General features: G+C 35.5%; 1 protein-coding gene across 1 annotated transcript in view; it reads left to right on the top strand.

The window, feature by feature from the left end:
• DYNC2H1 (dynein cytoplasmic 2 heavy chain 1) overlaps positions 1–22,117 on the top strand; it is a 429,393-nt gene that overhangs the window by 302,850 nt on the left and 104,426 nt on the right. The window contains exon 83 of the mRNA XM_069080147.1: positions 2,483–2,587. Coding sequence (XP_068936248.1) covers positions 2,483–2,587 — 105 coding nt within the window. The remainder of the gene's footprint in view (positions 1–2,482; positions 2,588–22,117) is intronic.

Below are 22,117 nucleotides of genomic sequence, written 5' to 3'. Positions count from 1 at the left end.
GGCATTTTCAGTATTTTCCCTTTATATTTCCCCACATTGCTCTCTTTCTACCTCCTTCTCCTTTGATTGTCATTTCCTTGGTGGCTGAACCTCAAAACTGTCTCAGGCTTCTCCCATGCTGGACAATTTGTATTTCACCATCCTCAATCTCTATCCCAGCTGACTTTTGGGGGACTAGAATTGGGCCCAGCTGTATACTAGGCTCTTTCCCTCAGATGTAGTGGAGTGAAACATAGCCACACAGGTGTCCTAACCCAGTTCTTTCTGATCCTCAGTTCTGTGTCTGAGCTTTTCTGTCCTACCAAGAGCAAGATTCTGTCTTTTGGTTTTCCCTGGCACTTGAGTGTGTGTGTGTGTGTGTGTGTGTGTGTGGTGGTGGTGGTGGCGGAGGCGGAGGAGCCAGAGAGATACTTTTGTGTTTAGATTGGATAGAGGTTTAGATTGGATAGAGCACTGGACCTGGAGTTAGGAAAACCTGAGTTCAAATACAGCCTCAGAAACTTACTGACTGTGTGACCCCCGGTCAAGTCATGTGACCTCTGTTTATCCCCATTACCTCAACTGGAAAATGTAAAGAATATTACTATTATTATTATTATCCACAAGGTTGTTTTGAGGATCAGTTGAGATAATATTTATAAAGTTCCTAGCACATTGCCTGGTACATAGTCAGTGCCATATAAATGTCAGTTTTTAAAAATTTATTATTTTGGTCATTATTATTATTATTCTGTTGTACATTTATGAATGATCTCTTACATATGCCTCAGTGGTGGTAGGCAGTGGAGGAGGGATGAATAAGCTTGGCAGGGATTAACTTTCTTTGCTTTCAGTTCAAATTTTTACCTCATTAGAGTTTTTGGTATCCTGAAATTGCTGTGACTTGCATATATTCCTATTTTAGATAGGTTTTAGGAATGATGAGGATTAGAAAAAAATGGCTAGTTCGTCATCTTGTTTGTCTTGTGACCAAGAAATTGCTCATATTCCCTAATAGGAGAAATGTAAAGTAAAAAAAAAAAACCTTAAGATACCATATTTCACTTAATAGAATGTCAAAATATATTTTAAATTGATGAAAATCTTATGTTTATAAAGGCATGCTAATACATCATTAGTAGGATTGTTGTTCAATACAAACATTTTGGAGGGGCAATTTGCAAATGTAATGTAAAATGCAAATAAAGCCACCAAAAATTATTATAACTTTCAACTCTAAAATCTTATTGTTTTTGACTCCTTTTCAAGAACTTAGTATGAAAAGGATGCATTTATATTAAATATTCACAATTGCTGCCTTAATAGTAGTAAAATGTTAGAAATAATATATACTTTCCAGAATTAGTGAATAGCTGAATAAGTTATATTATTCAAGGAAATAAGTATCCTAATCAATATCAAGCAGAAGTATACAAAGAAAAGTAAAAAAAAAAAAAACTTTTACTAGGTGACGCTGAGAGAAATTATTAGAACAAGAATTATAATAACACTCGCTACAATTTTTTTTTTCTAAAACAAGAAAAGAAGGAAGGAAAATGGGCCTAAAGAAGTTTAACCCTGCATGGACCTAGGAGACACAGAACAAAAATATTTTCTTTGCATATTTGTTGTTTTTAAATTTGTTCTCTTCTTTATTAAATCCTGAGCTTGGATTAAGGTTTTTACCTCTTGATTAATTTGTTAATTTCAACATTTGCATTATAATTATCTATAACAATACATTGATAAAATTGTTAGACTATTGTCTTTTTTTTTCAATTAACAAAAAAAACTCTCTTTTTTTCCCAACTTCTTCCACCCCAGTTCAAAAATAGGCAAAACTCTTGTTATAATTAATTATAGTCAAAGAAGATAAATTCCCCAATTTGCCATGTCAAAAAAATAATGTTTTATTTGCATTCTGAGTCTTTCACCTCTCTCAGGTGCTTGATCATATGCTTCATTGGTCCTCTGGAATCATGGTTGGTAATTGTGTAGATGAAAGTTCTTAAGTTTTTCAAAGTAATTTATCTTTACAATGGTATCACTGTGATATGAATTATTTTCCTAGTTCTGTTCACTTCACTCTATATCAATTGATATAAATTTTTCCTAGCCTTCTCTACAACCACTCTTTTCATCATTTCTTACTACATAGTAGTGTTCCATTAATTCAAATACCATAAGTTGTTCAGCTAGTCCCCAATTGATGGACATCCTCTAGGTCTCCAGTTCTTTGCTGCTACAAAAAGAGCTGCTATATATCTTTTCCTCTTCCTTTGATTACTTTATGCTACAGACCTAGTAGTGATTTTGCCATTCTAATAATTATGCACAGATTAGTCACTTTTTGGACATAGTGCCAAATTGCTTTCCATAGTAGCTGGATGAATTCACAGCTTCACCAACTATGCTGGATTTCCCTTTATTATTTTCTTGGCTGATTTAGCTAGACTTAAGAGCAGACTTTATTAAAGATGTACTTATCTATTTTTATGCTTAGGACTTTCGTGCTGTTATTGAAAAGCTACCGGAAGATGATAAACCTAGTTTTTTTGGTCTGCCTGCAAATATTGCTCGTTCATCTCAACGTATGATTAGTTCTCAGGTAAGCCTTTAACGTTTGCCTTGTTGTTTAAAAAAAAAAGACTATCACTAGTCTGAGAAACCAGTTACAGCTAATAAGTACTTTAATAATTTTGTGTAATTATTCTGTAATCTCATTAAGATGGGTAGCCATTCCAATACTAGAGATTAACCCATCTAGACCTTCATCCTGGTCAACTTTTGACCATATTTTCCCAGAAATCCTCCACAGGGTTTTCCACCAGTGGTTAACCTCTTTCTCTAGAGTACTTGATATGTGTACTACTTGGGCTATCTATTGACTAAATTTCACTCATGCTACCTGATAACACATCCTTTTCTGTCTCCTTCAGTGAATCCTCACATAGCATGAACTAAAAGCAATTCAGTATCATGGTTGCCTTCCTCTGATTCTCTTCAGATTATAAGTATGCTTCCAAAAGTATGGCATTGAACATAATATTCTGAATGTGATCTGACCAAGACAAAATAAGACTGTCACTTTCTTATTCCTAGGAGATATGCAGTTCTTAATGTAATACAAAATTGCATTATCTTTTTGCATCTGTCATATTAAATGTTGACTCATACATACTCAGTAGCATTATCTAAGTAGATATCTAAATACCTTATGTATATTGTTTACATAATATCATGTGGGTAAATATATATATAAACCTGCTTTTAAAAAAATCCTTATTGAATTTACCTATTACAATCCAGGGGAAATGAGTTTTCAAACTATGAAGAAAAATGTTCCTCCAGAAAAGTTACATTACCTAGTGTCCATCTCATTAGTGCCAAGTCATTTGTATACTAAACAACAGTATTCACCAGCCTGTTTCCAATTAAGAGCTACTCTAGAAATTTTATGATTCTGCATATGAAAGATTCTTCCTCTTCTTGATAATATTTCTGCAACTGAGAGGCATTTCTGGTAGATTTATATTTCTGCAGAATTACAGCTGTAGAGTATAATGCATTCTTGTTAATGGGGATCAAATCTAAAATGTTTCCTGATTTTCTTTCATTATTAAATTGTAAGATACTGACAAACATTATTTTAACTAATTTATATATTATCAGAAGGATGTTGGAGGTATACATGCTACCAGGAGGCATATAGAAAACATCTCTAGGGATTATGAAATTATAAGCAGGAAAATGAAGACTTTAGGTGCCCAAGCATTGATACTATTTCTGCCTTCCCTTGAAGGCAAGAGCTTTAGAAGTAAAAGGTGGATTTTAAAAGTGAACTTTGGCAACTACACTTGCTGGACTGATGCAGATATCCCTAAAAGCATGAAAGCTGAGGATACCCAGCAGTCTCATTCTAGGGTCTGTGCAATAGTATAGTTGGGAAGGGCCTAAAAATGTGGAATGAAACCATAGATAAGTGAATTGGAGTACATTAGAAATGCTGAAGAACCAAAAGTTCAAGTGAGAAAACCTGAATAAAAACGTAGTTTACAAGCAGATAAATTAAGAGTGAGAAGGAAAAATGAGTAAAACTTGAGTCCAGAACAACATGAGAAAGTGTGTCATCTGCCCAATTTATCCTGTATATATTTTGTTTATTCATGTTTGTTTGCATGTTGTCTCCTCCATTAGACTGTGAACTCCTTGACTTGGGGACTTTTTTTCCCTTTCTTTGTATCCCTAGTGTTTAGCATAGTACCTGGCAACAAGTAATTACTTAATTTTTAAAAGTGTTATAAAAGTAACACTAGTTATTTTCCTAAAGGCATTATGATATTCAGTACAAAGGACAGCAAAATAAAGTGAGGGAACCTATGAGTTTCCAGAAGATTATTCTCCTTCTTTAAAAAAGAATATTGGAGCATTAGCAGAATTTTTCTGGTTGATAATTTGCATATGCAACAAAATAATTCACTTTAAAAAGTTTTTAATGCCTTTTGTTTTTATATGAACTTAATTTCTGAATATATTCTTCCTTTCTTTTGTTTTTGTTTTGTTTTTGCTTTTTTGGAGGGGGGAAGGCAGGGCAATTGGGGTTAAGTGACTTACCTAAGGCCACATGGCTAGTAAAGTGTTAAGTGGCTGAGGCCGGATTTGAACTCAGGTCCTTCTGACTCCAGGGCCAGTGCTCTATTCAGAGTGCCACCTAGCTGCCCCCATATCCTTCCTTTCTTATTCTTTGTGATAAAGAACGCAAAAAGAAAGAAAAGAAGTTCAATTTAGCAAAACTTAGCAATATATGAACTGTGTTGGAGAGTTTTTGCAATTTTCTGCATTCAGTCACACACCTAGGCAAAGGAAGGAAGGAAGAACATTTTCTCCTCTCCTCTCCAGAGCCCTGCTTGATTATTAGAACAACAGTGTTCAGTTGGTGGTGGGGTGTTCGTGTGCGAGCCCATGAGAGCATTTCCATTTTCATTATTCAGCCTTTGTGTATATTGTTTCCTGGTTCTGCTTATTTCCTTCTGCATTAATTCCTAAAGCCTTCCTTTGCTTCTCTGAGTTCTTTATATTCATCATTTCTTATTGCACAGTGAAAAAGCATTTTATTCATGTACCACAATTTTATTAGTTATTTTTAGTTGATGACCATCTACTTTATTTCTAATTCTTTGCTACTTCAAAATGATGTTATGAGTAGTTTGGGGGGGCGGTATAAGAGGTCTTTCTGGATATGAACTTTTTCGTATATCAATGAGATCCCTGTATCAAAACAGTTAGACATTGTAGTCACTTTTGAAAAAGCACAATTTCAAATTGCTTCCCACAATTGCTGGAGCAGTTCACACCTTCACTAACAGTATATTAGAAGCATCCAGGGCAATAGAGTGCTAGGTCTGTAGTCAGGAAAACCCTAGTTTAGATCCTGTTCAGATACTTACCAACTGTGTGACCTTGGGCAAGTCACAACCTCTGTTTGGCTCCATTTCTATAAAATAGTACCCAACTCCCAGGCGATCATTGAAGGGATAAAATGAGGGAGTATCTTTAAAATGCTTTGCAAACCTCAGAGTGCTATGTAAATACTACTACTTCTACTTCTAAATGATATGTTATCATCAGTATTAATGATGTTGAAACATTTAGTAATAATAGTTTATCATATAAATATGATATGTAAATAATTTAAATATTATTTTCAATCATATTATTAGCAGCATTTTATAGTGCTTTCAGGTTTGCACATCATTATTATATCATATTTTACAGAATATTATCTTCAAATGTTGTGAATTCAGATACATTCAGTCATTTCAGAGGACTCATAATTTGCATTTATCAGGACTGTGGGAACCTCTTCAGATGTGTTTCTTAAGAGCAATAACAAATTTAGGTTTTGAACCATCTTGCTGTTATAATATCCATTGCCTTCTGAAACTTAAAGAATATCCAGTGGTTTCCAAGAGTAAAATATATGTAATAATTAGTGATATTCAAAGTTCTTTGTTAATCTTCCAGTCTCATCTTATTTTGTATATTATATTTTTACAGACATTTGCAGGAAAGATTGGTCTCTTGTTTGTTTCTTATTTGCAGATCTTACTTCCCCAACAAGTTTGTAAATCTTGTGAAAGCCTGTAAATTTCCCAAATAAATTAGGAAAATGGTGGGGATTTAAGTAAATATTTAATCTTTCTCATTAGGTAAGCACAGAGATTATAATAAAATTTTGATTACATTTTGAATAGCTACTGAAATTGGTTTGTTTACTTGTGTGAGAAAAAAAAAAAAGAATCCTGTCCCCTTTTGTCCATCTCAACTGATATAACTTAAAAATTCAACCTCTACTGAAAGGGTTAAAAGCATTGGCATGAAGGCATTAGCCACTGTTTGTTATACTGTTATTCTGGAAATAGAGAGTTGCAGAGATTTTCCAGTATACAAATAGACTTAATCATGGTGTCATCGGAATAGTTCTTAACTTGCAGTCAGAAAGCTTACTTAGTCTTGGCTGTGTAACTCAATATCTCTGTGACCTTGAGCAATTCACTTCACACCCTAAGCCTCAGTTTCCTCATCTATAGGATGAGGATCTCTTTGCAGAGTTTGGGCTAGATGGCCTCTAAGCTTCTTTACAGCTTTAAAATGCTGTGATTCTGTGAAATAAGTAAACTGGAAAGAAGAGAAATTCTGGTTTTGCTGGACATTCAACTGAAAATGTCTAATAGGTTAGTGAGTAATAGGTGCAGTGAGTAAAGCACTAGCCCTGGAGTCGGGAGGACCCGAGTTCGGTTCCAGCCTCAGACACTTAATACCCACACAAAAAAACTAACCGTGTAACCTTGGGCAAGTTACTTAACCCCAATTGCCCTCCAAAAAAGAAAAAGGCAAAAAGAATCTTTCCAGGGTCAGCCAGGTGGCTCAGCGAGTAAGAACACCGGCCCCAGTGTCAGGATGACCCGGGGATTGAATCTGGGCTCAGATACTTAGCACCACACCCAGAAATAACTGGCCGTGTAACCTTGAGCAAGTTACTTAACCATTCTGTTTGCAGAATTGAAGATTAGATTAGAGATATGGGGGAAAGATAGATAGATAGATAGATAGATAGATAGATAGATAGATAGATAGATAGATAGATAGATAGATAGATAGATAGATAGATAGATAGATAGATAGATAGATAGATATGTATCTCTGTCTGGGAGTTAGGTTGATTGTGCTAGTTTAAATTGTAAAATTATTCTGTGATGGAGGAAGAAAAATGGTAATGATTAAAAATAATGGCATACAATTAAATTGTTCATTCTACTTCATAGTTTGGGATCTTCCTAACTTTTAGAATTATGTAGGAATATCAGTAAGTAGGAATAGATTTTCTTATATTAAAATAAAGTCTGTATTTCAAATAACTATATTCAATAGGATATTGTATTCTATATTTAGCTTAATGGTTTTCTCTAAAATAAAATCAACAGCTAAACAAAATTCAAAAACAATCCTGTAATAGTTGTTTTTTTCTTCTATGAATTTTGAGTTTTTGTATATCACATACAAAGTAATTCTGAAGGATTTGATATGGACTTGATTTCAAATTATCATCATAAAAAGATCTGGCATAGCTTACCTTAAGCCTGCTACTGATACTCCATTCCCCAGCTCAAGTTCCCAAATATTGTATTATTTTCCTACCAGGGATGAATAAATATGATATTTGACTACCTGTAAATTTGGGGTATAAGTATTTTAGAGTAAACTTCTTTCCCTATAGTTACAAAGTATCATTATCAATATTTATGTATTTATTGATTTCTGTACTTTTAGTTATTCAGTTACTGGTGGCAAAATTAAGTAATAGTTACATATAAAGGATGACATTTTTGCTCTTTGGTGCTCCCATGATTTTAAACCAGTAATATTTCCAAATGAGAGGTATTGCTGTGTATTGGATAAAAGGTCTCTCTCCACCTGCATTCAAGTCCTACTTTTTGTGTATACTGGCAGTGTGATGCTCAGCTGGTAACTGGCCATCTCTGCCTCAAGTTAAGTAAGAAGAGTGAATGAATAGGTACTTAAGTTGAGGAACATGAGGAAGGAAGATGAGAGAGCTCTTATACTTTGCCACAGTTTTCTCCATTATTTAACATAAATTTGCATAGAACCCCAAAAGTATAATCTGATTTTCTCTTTGATTAGCATCTGCAGCAGATGAAACTATAGTAATTTGGATGCATTAATTATGGAAAATACAACAAAGCTTCTTAATTTATTAAAGCTTAAATTGAATTTCCATGGGGAAAAGACAGCTAAAAAAATTCATAAAAATCTAGTGATTAATACCAGGTGTGAGTTATTTAGTACTTAGCTAACATTAAGTGTAAGACGTGGTATATTTTATAATGAATGAAGATAATAGAATGAATTTAAAAATTAATATATTCACTAGTTGCAGTATGAATTTCAATCTTTCAAAATCATATTCCTTGGAAAAATATGCTGCTTCACATGCTTGACATAGTATATACCACCTGTACATTTTACTTTTGATTTTAAAGTAAAATATCATCTTACAAATAGCCAACATAAATTAAAATTGATGGATATATGTGCTTAGAATATACATTTCTTCCAAAAGACATAAATTAAAAATATTTATAATGCAAGCATATTAACTTCATGTAGAAGTAGTATAAATAACTTCTGTTTTGTTCAGAGACTGATAATATGATTCACTTTAAGTTTTTAGTGTTCTCTTTCATCTCATATAATATGTTCATTTAAATGTGGTTTGTCACAGTGCCTCACTTCTTGTTAAATGTCAGTTACTCTGAGGACATTTAAAAAATGTTAGCGGGTAAAGAGAATCACTATTAGGTCATTTAAACTCCATTAAGCATCATGGGATTAACTTTCTTGCAGAAAGGTTAAAAAAAAACCAACCCTGTGACTACTTTGATGTATCTGTGATCTCACTAATATAGGTGTTCCCTGTGGTGGTACAGATCCACATCTTTTCTATAAAACTCTTGCCTGTGTGCTCTGTTAACACCTTTTAAGCGCTCCTCAGGGGGTTGGTCAACCCTTGGATGAAGGGCCATGCTCTAGATCTGATGAGATTGTATAAATAATAATGGAGCCTGTAGGCCCTTTATTGTTTTTCCATATCTGTTACTAACCCTTTTTCTGGTTATTGATCTCTCCGATGATGTTTTTTATGTCATTTCTTTTCGGCAGTTTTTATTGGTAATATATTAGAGACCGTTCACACACAGTGAACTTTATTCTGTTACCATTTTGGTGATCTGCAACTTAAATTCTGTGGAGCATGTGATACTGCCTGATTTATAACTATATAGCAACCCTGAAAAATATACCCCCACAGCATCTTTCACATATATTCCCTTCTCAGTACTCACACAGCCTCTACTCTGGTTTAGTCCTTCATTATCTCTCAATTAAACTATTATTCTGTAGTCTCCTAATTATTTGGTGTTTTTGCTTCTAGTCTTTCTCCTCTCCAGTTCATTGTTCACATAACTATGATATTACTAAAACAATTTTCCCCTTTCCCCAGTTAAAAAATATATGTTCTCCAATGCCTCTGTGATAAACCATAAAGCCATCAGTCTAGCATCTAATACTGTCTGAAATGTGGACTTGTACCTACTTTCCTAATTTCATATTACTCTGCTTTTCACATGTATTCCTTTCCAGTCAAACTGGCCTAGAAAGTGTTCTCTGTATTTGACATTCCATCTCCCACCTTCCTATATGTCTGGAAAGATTTCCTCTTCAAGTTCACCCCATAATATCTGTTCCCTCAAAAGGTAACGTAAGGTGCCACTTCCTGTATGAGGTCTGTCCTGATCCCTTCAGTTGTTAGTATCACTTTTGGAATTAATTTTTATTTACTTATTTTTGTACATGTTACATTTCCTAGGAGAATGTAGATCCCTGGAGAGGAGATGTACATCCCTGGGAGGGACAGTATTATTTTCTTCCTTTTATATTCAATGCCATGCACTTAGTAGGTTCTTACTAAATATTTATTGAATTGAATTTTTAAAAAAAAACAACACTTTTGTTTCAACAAGAGTGCACAAAGTAAAACAGTTTTCCTGAATTTTAAAAATGTTATTCGGGTCATGTAATTCTGCTCACTCATTTTCATAAATCCCTACCAATTAAAATGGGAGGAAATTAAACAGAGAATTATGTGGATCTCAGCCCTCTGGCTGCTGCTAAGAAGGTGAATAATAGGAACAAAACCATTGAAATCAAGAACATAAAATGAATTTCTGGTCTGGTAACTTCAGTTTATAGCTTTGCTCATCTACTTGAGAACTCTCCTTTTTAATATTCAGTAACTAAAGTCCTTTGAGCCACTGCACCTGCTCTGATCAAGTCTTCAGAACAGATCCTCATTCTGACAAATAAGAAAGCCCAATGAAAATGTATTTATGCAGTACCTTAAGATTAACTTTGCTAAATATTAATTTCTTTAGCCCTAAATTTTTTCTATCACTTCTGAATATTTCAGTTATTCAATCACTCAGGTATCATTTATTAAGGACCTACTATGTGTCAGATACCACCTAAGCATTAAGGACACCAGAACACCAAGAACAACAGCAACAAAACAGACAACAAATTAATCTGTGCTCTCAAGGAGCTCAAATGTCTAATGTGAGAAACAATGTGTTAAATAACCATGAGCAAATGAGAAAAAAGTAGACTAAGTTGGGAGTGGCTCAGAGGGGAGGGTCTAGGATTAAGGAGAACTGAGAGCTTCTTGCAGAAGGTGGGACTTTAGTTAAGACATGGGGGAAGCCAGGAGATGGGTATGAGAAGGGAGAGCATTCTAGGGATAGGTGACTAGTGAAAATGCTCAATTGAGAGAGATGGAGATTCAGTCAGAAAATTCATCAAATGAGCTCCAGTTACTACTACATTTTGAATGTTGAACCCCACTTAGGTTTTATTTTCCTTCATTTCAAATCAACCTCGGAGTATATTCATGTATCTATGAAGAAATTTTCTTTATATGAGGAAATCTAGAAATAGGAGTGATCTCAGGAATGGGGTGATGTGGCAACATGGTATAGCTCCTTTGGCTAGAGATCAGTGGAGCTAGATACAAGTAGATATAGTAGAAGTGATTTTGCGTGGACAGAAAGAGAAACTAGATGAGGTGTTAGGGGAACTAGATTATGAACCTAGAAAAGAGGTTTGATATAGTTGGGTTGGAAGACTTTGATTATCTCTGCATCTGTTCAAGTCACAGCACTGCTTAAAACACAGTAGCTGACCTTGTTTTTGTTTGTTGTTGTTATTTTTTAATTTGCCTGAATAATTTAATCTTTCAGTAGGTGAAAGGATTATCTAAGAGAAATTCTGTTCTGTATCTTGTTGTCATCACTAGGGAGGAACTGGTTGCTGGGGAAGAACTGATGGGAACTTTAGGGAGAATTGATTATCTAGTATTAGAGTTTTATGATTCAGGAAAGTCTGGATTGGTCTAGTCTTTATATTTATCTCTAGGTTCTCAATTTTTTTCTTTTGCTACCTCAAAAAGTACTGTACAAGGTTAGTTAGCCTAGTAGTGAAATCTCTGGAATAGAGGATATACACAGTTTAGTGTTTAGTTTCACACAAACTCATATTGTTTTCAAGAAAGGCTGGACCAATTCACAGTATCACCAACAGTATATTAATGATAGCACCACATTTCAGAAATGACATTGATAGACTGAAGAGTGCTTGGAGCAGAGCAAACAGGATAGTGAAAGGACTTGAGTTTGTGCTCCATGGTATTTATTCAAAGGAATTTGGTATATTTAGCCTGAAAAAGGCAGCAGAAACACATTACTCTATGTAGATATTTCCTTTAAGGACTCTGATGTGGAAGATGGAATGGAGTCATTGTACCTGCCTGTCTGACTACTCCTCAGGATTGTAAAATCAAGGACAAGCACCTCTCCAGAAGACTGCTGCTATGAATACCTCCTAAGGTTCTGATCACATAGTATAGTGAACTCTTTATTTATTCAGCAATAAATAAATAAATAAAATAATATTTTTAATTATAATATAAAATTTAATTATATATAAAAATAATAATAAATAAATAAAGCAAAACATTCACAGAAACTAAAGTACAGCATTCACAATGATACAACATAACAACTTATCACTAAAGTGGCCACATAGTTTTAAACAAAAGATAGCTTTCAGGATACAAAATACAAATGTCTCCCACACCTAGGTCACACTGTCTTAATCTCTCAGTCAGAAAGTCTTCTTTCTTCTTGATTGGAAACTAGTTTCAAGAGAGGTCTTTTCATCTTGGCTCGAGGTTGGTTCCCAAATTCCATGGTTCCTCTTCTATGGGTCCACCTCTTGTCTGAATTCACCCAGAAGTCACCTGGACTCACAAGCAGACAGCTCTCAACTCCTCATCCAGCTCCTTGTCCAGTTCCTGTTCCATATTGTAGCTCACAGCACCCAGTCCACCTCAAGTCCTTCGCAGTTTCTGGTTCTGGGAAGACAAGGCTTAACAGAACCAAAACAACATTCATTCACATTGCTGGCACCATCATCAATTCACTATCTGCCTGTGAAATCAAGACAGACCCACAAACAAGGTCTGAGAAATCAACACAGACCCACAGACAAGGTCTGAGAAATACAAAGTATCACAAATACAAACCACCACAGACAGAACAGACAAAAAAGAGTGCTGGACACAAGTTTTCTCCTCAGCTCTGCTCAGTCTCAGCTTGTACTCCTGCTTTTATATGGTCTTTAGCTTCTCCCTGTTCCTCCCATCTCTTATGTCCTTTCTATTCCTGTCTTTGACAAATCCCTCCCATTTAGGTTTCATAGATTCTGTTTCTTAACAGAGACTTGATATAATCATGGGCAAGGCACTAAGTACTTGTTTGCTTGCCATTACAAGACTCCATTACTAAATCATCCTCTATGTCCCACCCCCTAACTATAGATATGCAACAGTGTTCTTTCTGTAACAAATTTCTTACCTTGCCACTATACTACCAGGGGCTCTCTATTGTCTCTAGGATCAAATATCAACCTCCCTTTTCTGTCTTCCCCCTCTTCCCCTCTTTTGATATTTAAAGCCATACATAGCCAAGCTACAATTAGGCCACCTTCCCATCACTTACCTTTACTCATTCTTCAGCTCAAGCAAACTAGTCTTCTTGTGGTTCTTCACACATTATTCTGTCTCTTTTCTTTTGCCCTTTTTTGTCTCCCCCCCCCCACCTCAGTGCCTGCACTTTACTCCCTTCTCATCTTCACTTCTTAAAATCTTCACCTGTAAAATGAAGATTTTGGAATAGATGGCTTTTAAGGGCTGTTGTAGTTCTAAATCTACATTCTTATGATTTCCAGCTTCCTTCAAATTCAGCTCAAGTGCCACCTCCTAGGTATATAAGGTTTCTCCCCTATTCACCCAGATGCTAGGCCCTCCATCCTCCCCAAATACCTTGCAGTTAATTTGTATATAATTTATTCTGGTTGTATCTTGACACCCAGTCCACCCAGCTCTGGCCCCAGTAACATATAAACTCCTTAAGGAAAAGGACTTTAAAAATTTTGTCTTTGTATCCCAATGTCTAGTGCAGTGCCTGGCATATCTTAATACTTGAATTATTAGTTGATTGACCAGAGAGAAGAATTATAAGCAAATGGGTAGAAGTTGCAGAAAAGAAAATTTAGACTTACTGTAAGGAAAAAATGAATAATTAGAGATATTCAAAAGTAGAATGAATGACTACCTGGGGAGGGAGGAATGTCTTCTAGATAACCAATTGTTGGATATAGCATAGAAAATTTATTTTTAGAGCAAGTGGTTGGACTAGGTTGTTGCTGAGATCCCTTCTGAAATTGTGTTACTCTTGATTTTGTAATTCTCTATCCTTTAGTAAGGCACACCAGCTTTTACAAGTCTTAAGGAATGCATAACAGAAATCAAAACCTATTCTAGTGCAGTGGAGCTTTGGATTAGCAAAGGACTGTAAGGATTAAAAAGTTCCCAGAGATTTAAGTTTCTTGGGTAAATTAAAATCAGTTTTATTTGACTACATCTAGAAAGCAGTGAACAAAAACCGGCTCATTGTCCCCTTGCTAGCCAAAGAGACCGAACCTCTTGGACTTTTGATATTTATAGTCTTTTGAAAAAAGGGAGCAGCTCCTGATGGTGAAAATCAACTCCAATTGGTCAGCAAGAAAAAAAAAAAAACGTTATAATGGGAGTAGGGCTATAATAAAATGAGGGTACTTGGGGTATGTGACTTGGATTACCTAGATCTTGACTTATTAATTTCCATACACCCTTCTGAAGGGAGAATCCACATTTTTCCAGACCTTTTTGAGCAAACACAATGAGCATTAATCCAAACTTAGTATTTCTTTTACTGTCTTTTTAGATCTTGGCCTGGGTAAATCTTTAAGAGAGATTTCCCACACTGGTCGGTTTCTGGATGAGGAAGTAGAAAATGGGAAAAAAAACTTTTGGTTCTGATTCAGTAATTATTTATTAAATATTAGAGAAATAATTAATTTCTCACATTCCTCCATTTGATTCTATTGAGAGACAAAGTTGCCTTAAGGAATCACTAACTGATATTGATGGGGGACGGGATCCCAATAGGTTCAGCAGGAATTCTGATCTTATCTAAGACCAGAAAACCTGCAATATTGTCTGGAAAGAATTCAAGGTCTCAGGCTTAATTGGAGTGAGAATTGTAGAAGTTTATCGTTAAGCTTCTATGAGAAGCAGGCAAGAGTCCTTTAGGGGACCTGCAAGTGAGAGGGGTACATGCTTTTACCTTTAAAGGGTAGGGCTGCTGACCAGATGGGAGGGGCCTCAATGCATAGACAAAGGTCAGAGCTGACCAAGAGGAGCAGGTGAATAGATAGTTCAGATAAGATTTGGGCCAGGTCAAAGAAGACAAAAGGCAAGGACAAAGGAGGGTGTGGGCCAGGCCCAGAAGAAATGAAGAGATTAAGTAAAAACAAAGGGGTCACAGGGTGTTGCCTAGGTGGAGTGTGGGATAGGGAGAAGGGGCAGAGCTCAAGGGTGGGAAAGGACAAATTGCAGTTACAACTGAACAGATTGGTTTTACAAGTTGGTTTCACAAATTGACATAGACCCCAGGTAGCCCATCAATATTACGAACATGTTATAACTTTGAGGCTTATTATGGGTAACAATGTAAGGAGGAATAGGGGAAAAATTAATCAATGCATTGACAAAACCAAAGGAAGCAGTCACCTTTAGTAAAGTAGATCTTACAGATAAAAGACATAAAGAGAAAAAGTAAAGAGTAAAAAAATAATATCCATTTATGACACAGTATGGTTCTTGAGCACCATCTGATGCAGTCCTCTGTTATAAGTGAGGTCTTCAAAACAGTTTCCAGATGACTGACTTCTTAGATTCTGGTTGCTTGTAGAGATCCTCTTTCTCTGTTAAAAATCTACAAAATTAACACAAATTTAAAATCTGGAGAAAAGATGAATAAATAAATACTATTTCTTTCTGTCTCAGGAAGAATACCCATTTGTAACTTCCATTAAAATATCTAGTGCAGTGTATGTATGTATGTATGTATGTATGTGTATACATACACACACACACATATATAAAGGATATAAAAATATCCTTTACTAAAAGGAAAGCTTTTAGTACTCCCTTCCTTAACCAGAAAGGTATAGAGTTGAGAGTTCTTCACCTGTCACTCTACTTGGTGCTGACTTTTTCTCTTAACTGATTTTATCTTAGTCGATTTGCTCTTAGCCATTCCTTATCTACCCTCCTTAGTACTAGGGAAGTGGAAGGTATTTTAGGACCAAGGACCTGTAGTGCTTTCTAACTCACTAAGTTTAGGCTAGGTTAGTCATAAGGAAAGGAAAATGACTCCAGATTCACATGAAATCCTCTTTCTGCTGTTGAGTTTAAAGAGTTATAAAATTAATGCTGAATAAGTAGCTTGTGAAACATCCATACATGGTCTTTTATCTGTCAGTACAAAATGGAAGTTCATGTATACCTTGAAATACCAAAAAATCCTTATAGCCACTTCCTTTATACACTTGGATGGTAACAGAAGTCATATTCAACAATTTCTTGTTGTTTAGTTGTGTCTTCGTGACTCTTCATGATCCCACTTGGGGTTTTCTTGGCAAAGATACTGGAGTGGTTTGTCATTTCTTTCTCCAGTTCATTTTACAGATGAGGAAACTGGGGCAAACCGCTAAGTGACTTGCCCAGAGTCACACAGGTAGTAAGTATCAGAGGCTGAATTTTAACTCAGGTCTTCCTGACACCAGGCATGGCTCTTTATCTAGTTTGCCACCTAGCCGCCCCCATATTAAACTATATGGTGGAGAATAAACTTTTAAAATTCATAAATGATGCTTAACAGAAGCATCCCTGCAACCATGAACAATCAGCAGAAAGGGAGTTGAAGATTCTAAGGGTTGAATCTCTTTCTAGATGAATATAAGAGAGAAAAACTGGGAGGAGAAAGAAGATAACCTTCAGTTCAGCTGTTTGGCTTCACAGAAGAGGTGGGGAATGTCCTGTTATTTAGGCTTCTCTTTCCCTCTAGTTGCTGCCTCCTTCTCTGCCTGTGTCAGATGATGATAGTGGCCACCCCTAGGGGAACTTAGTAGTTATCGACTCCATGCTAATAAGCCAACCATCTCTGCTGCCACAGTTGTACCTGCTTTTCAATCTATACAGTCTTCCCACACTGTCATGGGTGTTAGCAAATGTGTAAAGGGACTGAAAGAGTGGCATGCAGAATGAAGGCCAGTTCTGTTGGCTCTAGAGAGCAGGACGGGGAAAATGTATATAGACTGGGAAGGCAAATTTGGGTGAAGTTGTAAAGGGCTTTAAAAGCTAAACAGAGGAGTTATATTCGATCTTAGAAAAAGTCATATCTTTGCTTAAGGAAAATTGCTTTGGCAGCTTTGTGGAGGATAGACTGAAATGGGGAAAGTCTAGAAGCAGGGAAATGAACCATGAAGTTATTGTAATAATGTAGGCAAGAGGCTATGTATGTAGGAGCTAAGGTGGTATCTGTATGAGTGGAGAAAAGGGATTGATGGTGACATGGTAAAGGAATCTCATTCAAGCAGGGGTTGTACAAACTGGTCTATGAAGTTATTTCCATCTCTGAGATTCTGTGAAAAAATTCTCTTCAGATCTCTTCCGAATGATTCTGTAATTCACATTGTACTAATATACAAAACTACTCACAGTGTACCTTCCTGTACTTAACTAGATTGGTCCTCAGAAAATGATTAGGCATCTGTATTGCGATAAAAATTTCCTTTCTCTCTAAAATATTTCCTAAATTAACTTCTTTAACCTGGTTACCTTAATAGTTAGATAAAGACTAACGATTTTATTTTATTTCCAAATCTAGATGGAAAATTACTTTAATTGCCTATCTCACAGTTTTCTTGATTATAAATATCTTCTCTACCCCAGTTTCTTTGGGATAGGTGATGCCATGATAACTCATATTTTCAAAGTTTTTTAAGGATTACAAAGCAATCCGATCCTTGAAGTAAACTTCCAAGGTATGCATGATTTTTTGTCCCCATTTTTAAAATGAGAAAAGTGGGGCTCATAGAGGCTGAATAACTTGTCCAGGGTCACAAGGCTGGCAAGTGAAAGCACAATTCAAATCTAGGTCTTCCTGACTCCAAAGTTTAGCATCTCCATCCTCCCTCTATTACCTTGACTAATCTCTTTGTAGGGAGTACTTATTTTCTGCTCCAGAGCACAAGGAAATGGCAAAACCTCACCCATCTCTCCAACTCTGAACCTGTGGTGAAACCCATTCCTGATTTTTTCGAAGATTCGACTAATAGTGATACTCTTATTGTAGACATTATACTCATCCATATCCACTTAAGTGTTTTTAGAATGCAGACTCTATTTAGCATCATTTCCACAACCTCAGAACCTAATTAGCCTCTCATTTAAATGTCATAATGCATGTAATGGAGCATAATATGTCTCCAAGCCACTTGCAGATCTAATTTGACTTTTAAAAAAATAGTACGTAAAGTAGTCAGAGCTTTGGTGTATATGTGTACGTGTATATGTATCTACACATGTGTATATGTGTGTATACATACATATATACATGTATGTATCTCTCTCTGTATACATGCATTGCTTTATGGGGAAATATTCAGAGCAAATATGTGGAAGTGGGAAAGTCAGAGCAGTAAGTTAAACCAGTTTGGTTCAAGCATATCATGTAGGGCAGAGGTATCAAACACAGCCAGAAAGCCACATGCCTCAAAGCTTTAGTACAAACCAAATTAAAATATAATTGGTAAATTTTAACAGAATTTAATAAAAATGCAGCCAAACACGGATAATTTTAATATAAGATTTTCTAAGTCAATATGCAGCAGGGATTTGATTCTCTGTAGGAAAAAAAAAAATTGGAAGGGTATCTTGAGCTGAACCTGACTCAGACCAGTATCCTGGTAGCTTGTATTTGAAATTGAAACAAAATGAGATACTCATGGGATATTCATCATTTTAAAAAAGGAAATCTACTTAGGTGTAGTAGGAAAAGGGTATTAGACAAGAATATGTATTGAAGATACCTTGAAATGATTAATCTTCAGTTGAAGCTTCCTTGCTTGAGTTGCCCATTATTTTCCATCAGCAATGCATCAGGGCATTGTACTCATAGTTGCATTGTACTCAGGAAACTAGGAATTTATGTGAGTGGCCTGAGTCTTTAGTCCTTTGAACCAACCAAGTCTCAAGGATTCTTTAAAAACTATCCCAATTTGCATGGGGAAAAGGGTTAGGATATTGTTCCTATCGCAGAGAGGGTATGTTGAACCCAGATAATGGAGTTATATCATAGAATCTTAGCTTAGGAACGAACTCTCAAAACTAGGTTCTTTTGCTTTACCAACAAGTGGTCACTCAGTCTCTGATTGAACACTTTCATTGATGAAGACCTTGTTCTTTACCAAGGCTACCTGTTTCACTTTTGTCCAGCACTAATTGTTAGGAAGACTTTTTCTTATATAACAAACCCCAAACTCACTTTATCAGAAACCCAGAATCTCTACTCCAAGTACTGCTGTGGAGTCTAAGCAGAATAAATTGAATTCTTACTCTATAGAACAACCTTTTAAATAATTGAAGACATTTAGATCATACTTTCTAGGCAACAGACATTTTCAGTTTCTTCTACTGATGAGTATGGATTTGCGTTCACTCCCTACAAAATGTCCCTGAGTCCTGTGTGGTCCTTTTCTGACTCTGTAGTAACAAAGACAAGGGAACTGAACTCAGAATCACACCATTTTGGACCAACTACAAGCTTTAATTTAACTCTTCTAACTCTAAATTTGGAATCTTTTTTCTGTGACCAATGAGTAGACTTGCTACTGGAGAAACTGAAGCTTAACAATTTTAACACAATATATTATATTTTCAAAGGCATTATCATAATCACTATAACCCCTAAATGGCTCAGTGTCATAAGAAAATGATGTTCTTTATTACTTTTACACATACAACAAAAGCAATTCTTCTAACTTCTTTATCTGACTCTTCTTAGAGAACCTGGGAGACAGACCTATATTTAGCTGGAATTTCCTTTTGTCTTCTGATTTCATTGTGTTAAAATTGATTATATTTTAATAGATTGGAAATGACTGATTAAAAATGTCAGCCATTTCCAAATCAGCTAGCTGTATGTAGTCAAACTTATTTCCTTAATAGCAATAACAAACAAGAAGGAAGAAGATGAGAAGATACGCCGTGAAATTGAGGAAACTCCAACTTGATCTACTTAAATAAGTTGTTGATGCCAAAAATGTGGCTAAAAGGACAATGACACAGATTTCCAAATCTTCAAACCCTATATTCAGCATATTCATTTCCTTTTCCTAAAGAACACACATAATAGGTAATCAAAAGAGAATAGAAAGTGTCTCAGCCAGTGAATACTTGGTTTCTGTCCCAAACCTGGAGATTTGACAGCCAAGGGCAATGCTATATTATAGAGTATAAAAACATTCCCTTCAACATCTTATGCACAGCAAAAGCAGTGAAGGGAAAAAACAAATTCATAAGAAAACTTGATTAGGCCCATGCTAAGCAGGTCATCTTGAGGGCATTTAAGAATAAAACTAGAGGCCACATAAGAAACTGATGAAAAATAGAAAAGACTTTAAAAGAATTTTTTATAGCTAAATCTTTTCTTTTTTAATGAAATTTTGTTTTTGCAATCAACAAAAATTCACCTTTTCTCTCTCCTACTCTATGCACTTCTGCCCCCATTAAGAACTAATGAAAAAGAAATTCTGTTACACACTCACATATACAAATATACACACATATATATACATACGTATATATGTATGTGTGTATATATATATATATATATATAGATTGTGTATGTGTTTAATCTAGTGAAAAAGATTCCTGCATTGACCATGTCCAAAAAATATATATGTATGATTCTGCACTCTGAGTTCTTCATCTCTCTATCAAGGAGTGGGTATCATGTTTCATCATTAGTCTCTGGAATCGTGGTTGGTCATTTTGCTCATAAGAGTTCCTAATTCTTTCAAAGTTTTTGCTTTCACTATCTTGTTGTCATTATATAAGGTGTTCTCCTGGTGCTGTTCACTTCATTCTTCATCAGTTCATATGTCTTCCCAGGTTTCTCTGAAATCATCACTGTCATTTTGTATAGCACAATAAGTATTACATTATATTTATGTACCATAACTTGTTTTGCCATTCTGCAGTTGCTGGGACCCTCTCAGATTCCCGTTCTATTTCCCCTCAAAAAGAGGAATAATTTTTTAAATTTTATTTAAAGCATAGAGACTTTAACATAAATATTTTTGCGTATCCTTAGAGTTTGTTTTACATATGACTAATCTCTTCCTTAACATACCCTCTTTCTTATTCCCCCTTCTCCCTTTTCCTTTTGCCTTTTGAGCAAAATAAATTCCCATACCCAGTTATCTGTGTATGTATGCATTCTTTCTTTTATCATCTCAGATGAGAGTGAGATTCAAATGTCAGTTGCTCCAGCTATGCCATCCTCCTTGTTTGTATAGATGTCTTGTGCACCTGCTTATCTGAGGTATTTTCCCCTAGCCATCCCCCTCCCCAAGTGTATTCCTGTTCTCTTTTCTTCCCATTCTTCTCTTTAAGATCATTAAGACATAACAAAATCACTCTCAAAATTTAGACTCTCTCAACAACCCCTAATGATTATCGATAGAATTCAAAAGGGACACATGTATCATCTCCCCATATTTGAATGTAAGCAGTGTATCCTTGTTTAGTTCTTTCTGGTTGTTCATTCATGGTTACCGTTTTATGTTTCTCTTAACTCTTATGTTGAACTTCAGAGTTTTTAAATAGCTCTGGCCTTCATTAGCAAAAGTGCTTAGAAGTCCTCTATTCATTTAAAGTCTATTTTTCTCCCAGTAGCACTGTATTCAGTTTTGCTGAGTAGGTTATACTTGACTGAGCCTATATCCTTTGATTTGTAGAATATTGTGCTTGAAATTCTCCTCTCTTTTATGGTGATGGCTACTAAATAGTGTGTGATTCTGACTATGATTCTTTGGTACCTGAATTCTTTCTTTATGGCCATTTACTGTATTTTTTCTTTGACTCATTAGATTGTAAAGCCCTTCAATAGTTGTAAGCTCCTTCAAGGCTGAACCTGTCTTTTGCCTTTTTTTTTAAAATATCCTCAGCACTTGGTACAATACTTGACACATTGTAGGAGCTCAAAAAGTGTTCATTGATTGACTTGGGAGTACTATATTTTGACTATAATATTCCTGGAAGCTTTCATTTTGAAATTTTGTTCAAGAAGTAACTGGTAGATTCTTTCTATTTCCATTTTTCCACTAATTCTAAGAGATATGGGCAGTTCTTAAGACTTCTTGAAATGTGATGTCTAGGTCCTTCCTTCCTTCCTTCCCTCCCTCCTCCCTCCCCCCTCCCTCCTTCCTTCCTTCCTTCCTTCCTTCCTTCCTTCCTTCCTTCCTTCCTTCCTTCCTTTTTTCCTTCCCTCCCTCC

This window comes from Petaurus breviceps, unplaced genomic scaffold (assembly GCF_028583685.1).
Source record: "Petaurus breviceps papuanus isolate PSGF00001 unplaced genomic scaffold, PetGlider_PUasm1.0 91133, whole genome shotgun sequence".
Classification (NCBI taxonomy): domain Eukaryota; kingdom Metazoa; phylum Chordata; class Mammalia; order Diprotodontia; family Petauridae; genus Petaurus; species Petaurus breviceps.
Note: the sequence above shows the minus strand (reverse complement) of the source record. Positions and strands in the feature narration are given on the sequence as shown.